The sequence below is a fragment of the Colobus angolensis genome, unplaced genomic scaffold, assembly GCF_000951035.1.
Source record: "Colobus angolensis palliatus isolate OR3802 unplaced genomic scaffold, Cang.pa_1.0 Scaffold50, whole genome shotgun sequence".
In the NCBI taxonomy this organism is placed as follows: Eukaryota; Metazoa; Chordata; class Mammalia; order Primates; family Cercopithecidae; genus Colobus; species Colobus angolensis.
Window position 1 is genome coordinate 1,322,191 of NW_012118488.1, and position 5,227 is coordinate 1,327,417.

General features: G+C 52.9%; 1 protein-coding gene across 1 annotated transcript in view; it reads left to right on the top strand.

The window, feature by feature from the left end:
* The first annotated feature begins 1,121 nt into the window (after positions 1-1,121).
* Positions 1,122-5,227, top strand: part of GPR179 (G protein-coupled receptor 179) — an 18,993-nt gene continuing 14,887 nt past the window's right edge. Inside the window, exon 1 of the mRNA XM_011959839.1 lies at positions 1,122-1,912. Within this exon, the coding sequence (XP_011815229.1) occupies positions 1,122-1,912 (791 nt within the window). The remainder of the gene's footprint in view (positions 1,913-5,227) is intronic.

Here is a 5,227-nt window from a genome sequence, read left to right on the forward strand (position 1 = left end):
AAAAAAAAGAAGTGGAGGCAAAACTGTGTTCACTGTCTTCTCCATGCCCACCTCTCTCCCGCCACCATTGCCGCTGTGCTTGTCGACTGCCTTTGTGGTTCAGAAAGAGGCCTGAGTTGTGGGGACGGACACCTGAGTTGTGGAGGCTCCAGCTCTGTCACAAACAACAACACTGTGGTTCTAGGGAAGTCCCTTGACCCCTCTGCAAGGAGGCTTTGTTATATTCCCTGAGGCTGAGTAATGGTGATGGTGGTGGTTTGGGTGGGCAATGTAGGGGAGTCAGAGCTCTGGGTGTATGTAAGTCTCTGAGTGAGCTGCTTTGTGACCTTGGGTGAGTCTCAGTGTCTGCATCTGTGAAATGGGGATAAGAATATTCACCTTACATGGCTGTGGGGAAGATTCATTCAGATAAAGCACATGAAAAGCACTTTATAAGCTGCCTCAGTCTGTACAAAGACCGATTACGGTACTATTAGGCTGTCTTTCCTACCCTCGGCATCCCCATTCTCAAATCCCAGCTCAGCAGCTTGGGGTCACGGGGGTGCAGGCAGCCAGAGCAGACTGCCAGGAGATGCAGCTTGGCCCCTTAGTGTGCCTGTTGCAATTGCTGCCAGGAGCTTGAGTGGAGCAGAGGGGTGGAGAGAGGGGCACAAGCTCATCTGCGGTTGCTATGACGCCCCATCCTGGATTTGCCCATCTCTCCTAATGGAGCAAAGGGCAGGCAGAGGGAGGGAGAGAGGGAGAAAGAGCACAACTGGTGCCTTCGTCTCCCCTTCCCTCCCATCTCTCTTTGGAGCAGATGTGGGTGGGGGATGGAGGGAGCCTGGATACTGGATAGGAGGGGAGGAAAGAGTTGGGTGCCAGGATTAAGAGGTTTGAGACAGTGGGCCGCACTGAGAGAAGAGGGGGCAGGGCCCTCATACCTACATCCAGAAGCCAGCTGGTGACGTTAGAGAGAAGAAAAAAGCAGGCGAGCCAGCACCAGCGTGAGAGGGAGAGGGAGAGAGGAAAAGGGAACGCCAGCATAGGAAGCGTGGAGGCAGACAGCCCCCAGACTGCAGCCAGCCTCTGCCTGGGCTCTCCTGAGCCTGGATCCCAGGGTCCTGAGAGCTGCCCCAAGGATGGGCACCAGGGGAGTGGTCATGCCCCCTGCTGTGTGGGGGCTGCTGGGCTGCTGTTTCATCTGTGACTGGGCTCTGGGGGGTCCGCGGCCCCTCCGCTCTCTGCCCCCTCTGTCTTCCCAAGTCAAGCCAGGATCTGTGCCCATGCGGGTACCCCCAGAGGGGGCCGAGGCCGCCCTCACCTATCTCTACTCTGGAGATGCCCAGCAGCTGTCACAGGCGAATTGCAGTGAGCGCTATGAAGCGCGTGGGGCAGGAGCCATGCCAGGGCTCCCCCCAATCCTACAGGGAGCAGCGGGGACCCTTGCCCAGGCCGCCAATTTTCTTAACATGCTGCTGCAAGCCAACGACATCCGTGAGTCCAGTGTGGAGGAGGATGTGGAATGGTACCAGGCACTGGTCCGCAGTGTGGCCGAGGGGGACCCAAGAGTGTACAGGGCTTTGCTGACCTTTAACCCTCCACCAGGGGCCAGCCACCTACAGCTGGCCCTGCGGGCCACTCGGACTGGGGAGGAAACCATCCTTCAGGACTTGTCTGGGAACTGGGTGCAGGAGAACCCACCTGGGGACCTGGACACCCCTGCCCTGAAGAAGCGGGTGTTGACCAATGACCTAGGGAGCCTCGGCAGCCCCAAGTGGCCACGGGCAGATGGATATGTGGGGGACACACAGCAGGTGAGGCTGTCTCCTCCTTTCCTGGAATGCCAGGAGGGACAGCTCCGACCTGGCTGGCTGATCACACTCTCTGCCACTTTCTATGGACTCAAGCCAGACCTAAGCCCAGAGGTCAGGTAAGTGGGTTTGTGCAGGATCTGATGTGTGTGTGGGGATGTAGGAGAAGGAAGTACAGGTCCCCTCAGCTGTGCATGGGCCATTTGACACAAACATGTGCATGCCTGGAGGGGCACACAGATGTGGGTATTTGTACTCAGCTGTGTGTACTCAGTCGGCTCTGGGAGTCTGTAACTATCTATTAACACATACAGGTATGAGTGTACATGTGTATAAATCAATCCATATTTATCTGAGTTTATGTGCTTGAGCACATGCAGGAATGTCTGTGAGCCTATGCATATACAAATAGGTATACATATGTAGCATACATCTATATGCAGGTATACACATGTGTGTAGAGATATGTCAGTATAGCCTGGTGTGGTGGCTCATGCCTGTAATCCCAGCACTTTGGGAGGCCGAGGCGGGTGGATCACCTGGAGGTCGGGAGTTCGAGACTGGACTGACCAACATGGAGAAACCCCGTCTCTACTAAAAATACAAAATTAGGCAGATGTGGTGGTGCATGCCTGTAATCCCAGCTACTTGGGAGGCTGAGGCAGGAGAATTGCTTGAACCTGAACTCAGGAGGTAGAAGTTGCGGTGAGCTGACATCGCACCATTGCACTCAGTCTGGGCAACAAGAGCAAAACTCTGTCTCAAAAAAAAAAAAAAAAAAAAAAAGAGATGTGACAGTATAGACAGGCAGAGGTCTTGGCCCCCCAGGCCTGAGGAGGGAGTGTAAGAGGTAGGAGAGGTCTTGGTGTGGATGACAGTGACAATCTATGCACCTGGCTTGTCAGAGGAGAGCCGGGTGGGCACTCCAGGGGTTCAACCTGCTGCCCTCTAGCAATTGAGAGCTGTACAATAAGGCTTCCCAGGAGAAGGAAAACTTTTCTTTTTTTGGAGACAGAGTCTCACTCTATCACCCAGGCTGTAGTGCAGTGGTGCAACCTCAGCTCACTGCACCCGCAGCCTCCCAGGTTCAGATGACTCTCCTGCCTCAGCCTCCTGAGTAGCTGGGATTACATGTGCACACCATCACGCCTAGTTAATTTTGCATTTTTAGTAGAGATGGGGTTTCACCATGTTGGCCAGTCTGGTCTCGAACTCCTGACCTCAGGTGATCTGCCTGCCTCAGCCTCCCAAAGTGCTGGGATTACAGGCGTGAGCCACCACACCCAGCGGAAAGAAAACTCTTGAGGGGGCTTGGAATCAAAGCTCTTTCTGCCAAGGAGCTGGCTGAGTCCCCAGGGCCAACTCTTTACACCAAGCAGGCCCTACTATCCTGCCAAGGAGAAGCTTGTGATTCTCCTCCAGTAACTTACCTCCTCCCTCAACCACAGGAAAGAAGGATTGAGGGTCCTATTGGGATGGGAGCAGCAACTGAGCCCAGGACTGCAGGGCATTCAACAGTCAACACTGCTTCTCCAGCTCTGTGTCCCCATTCATTGTTCCCAGCAGGATTCCCCTCCTGCCAGCAGGCAGCCTGGCTCCTTGCCAGCTCAGCCCAGAGCAGAGGCTGGGGAGCTGCTGGTCCAGGCAGTGCCAGGTCAGGGCTCCTCAATTCCGTGTCTCCTTTGCTGTGATCAATTCAGACCTGGCTTGGGCAGAGAGAGGAGATGGTTAATAGCTGAGCTGATCTCTGTGTGTGTGCATGTGTACATGCATGAGGAAGTGTGAAAATCCTCTTCAGAGATCATCATGGCTCCTGCCATGTCTTGACATGTGCCCTCTCTCTATTCCTTGATAGAAACCAGGAAATGATAGGATATCAAAAAGCTGAGGGGTGGAGAGAACAACCTGGTAGAAAGAAAATTGTTATCCACAGAGACAGTGAACATTCATAATACTGGAGAAATGGAATGCACACATGCCCTTCGCACATACTGCAGGTGCTGGGCTAAAGTTTGCAAAGGCTGCATTGTCCCCAGATCTAGTGCCTGTACGGGCAGAAAAGTGTGATCCCTTTCCTCACTCATCATAAGGGTCACAACACTCCTATAACAAAAGACAGATTAACAAGAGAAAGGCATGACGAACTTATTTAATCAAAGTTTTTTTTTCTTTTTTCTTTTTCTTTTGTTTGAGATGGAGTCTTACTCTATTGGCAGCCTGGAGTGCAGTGGCACGATCTCGGCTCACTGCAACCTCCGCCTCCCGGATTCAAGCAATTCTCTGGCCTCAACCTCCTGAGTATCTGGGACTACAAGTGCATGCCATCACGCCTGGCTAATTTTTGTATTTTCAGTACAGACGGGGTTTCAGCATGTTGGCCAGGATGGTCTCGATCTCTTGACCTCATGATCCACCCACCTCGGCCTCCCAAAGTGCTGGGATTACAGGGGTGAGCCACCGCTCCCGGCCGTTTTTTGTTTTGTTTTGTTTTGTTTTTTTTGAGATTGCCTCTCGGTCTGTCACCAGGCTGAAGTGCAGTGGCGCAATCTTGGCTCACTGTAACCTCTGCCTCCTGGGTTCAAGTGATTCTCCTGCCTCAACCTCCCGAGTAGCTGGGATTACAGGCATGAGCTACCACGCCCGGCTAATTTTTGTATTTTTAGTAGAGACAGGCTTTCTCCATGTTGTCCAGGCGGGTCTCGAACTCCTGGCCTCAGGTTATTTACCCACTTTGGCCTCCCAAAGTGCTGGGATTACAGGTGTGAGCCACTGCACCCCGCCTATTTAGGCAAAGTTTTACATGACACAGGAGCCTTCAGAAATGAAGACCCAGTGGCAGAGGCTCAGTGGCTTACACATATAATCCCAGCACTTTGGGAGGCCCAGGTGGGAGGATGGCTTGAGTCCAGGAGTTCAAGACCAGCCTGAACAATATAACCAAAATTTGTCTCCACTAAAAATAATTTTTAAAAACTAGCCAGGCATGGTGGCACAAGCCTGTAGTCCCAGCTACTTGGGAGGCTGAGGTGGGAGAATCAGTTGAGCCAAGGAGGTGGAGGTTGCAGTGAGCTATGATCATGCCACTGCACTCCAGCCTGGGCAACAGAACAAGACTCTAAGAAAAAAGAATTGTTGTTTGCAGAGGTCAACTGGAAAGCAAGGGACATTTTTGGCAACCACCACTCATCCGTTCCTACATACACTCAATGATCTTGGACATCAAAAGTTCAAGACATTGGGGGTTTGGAGGGGGTTCGAAGGGAAGAAGCCAAGAGATGGCCTGTGCCTGCGGGGCCAGATTGCCTCGTGAAGCAGGAAGCCCACCATCGATGGAAAAGTGATAGGTGGGCAGGCAGGAGCTTTGTTCTGTGGCTTTCCCAAGAATCCATGCCCTTCTGGATCCAAGGAGGCTGGCTCAGACAGCACTGACTCGG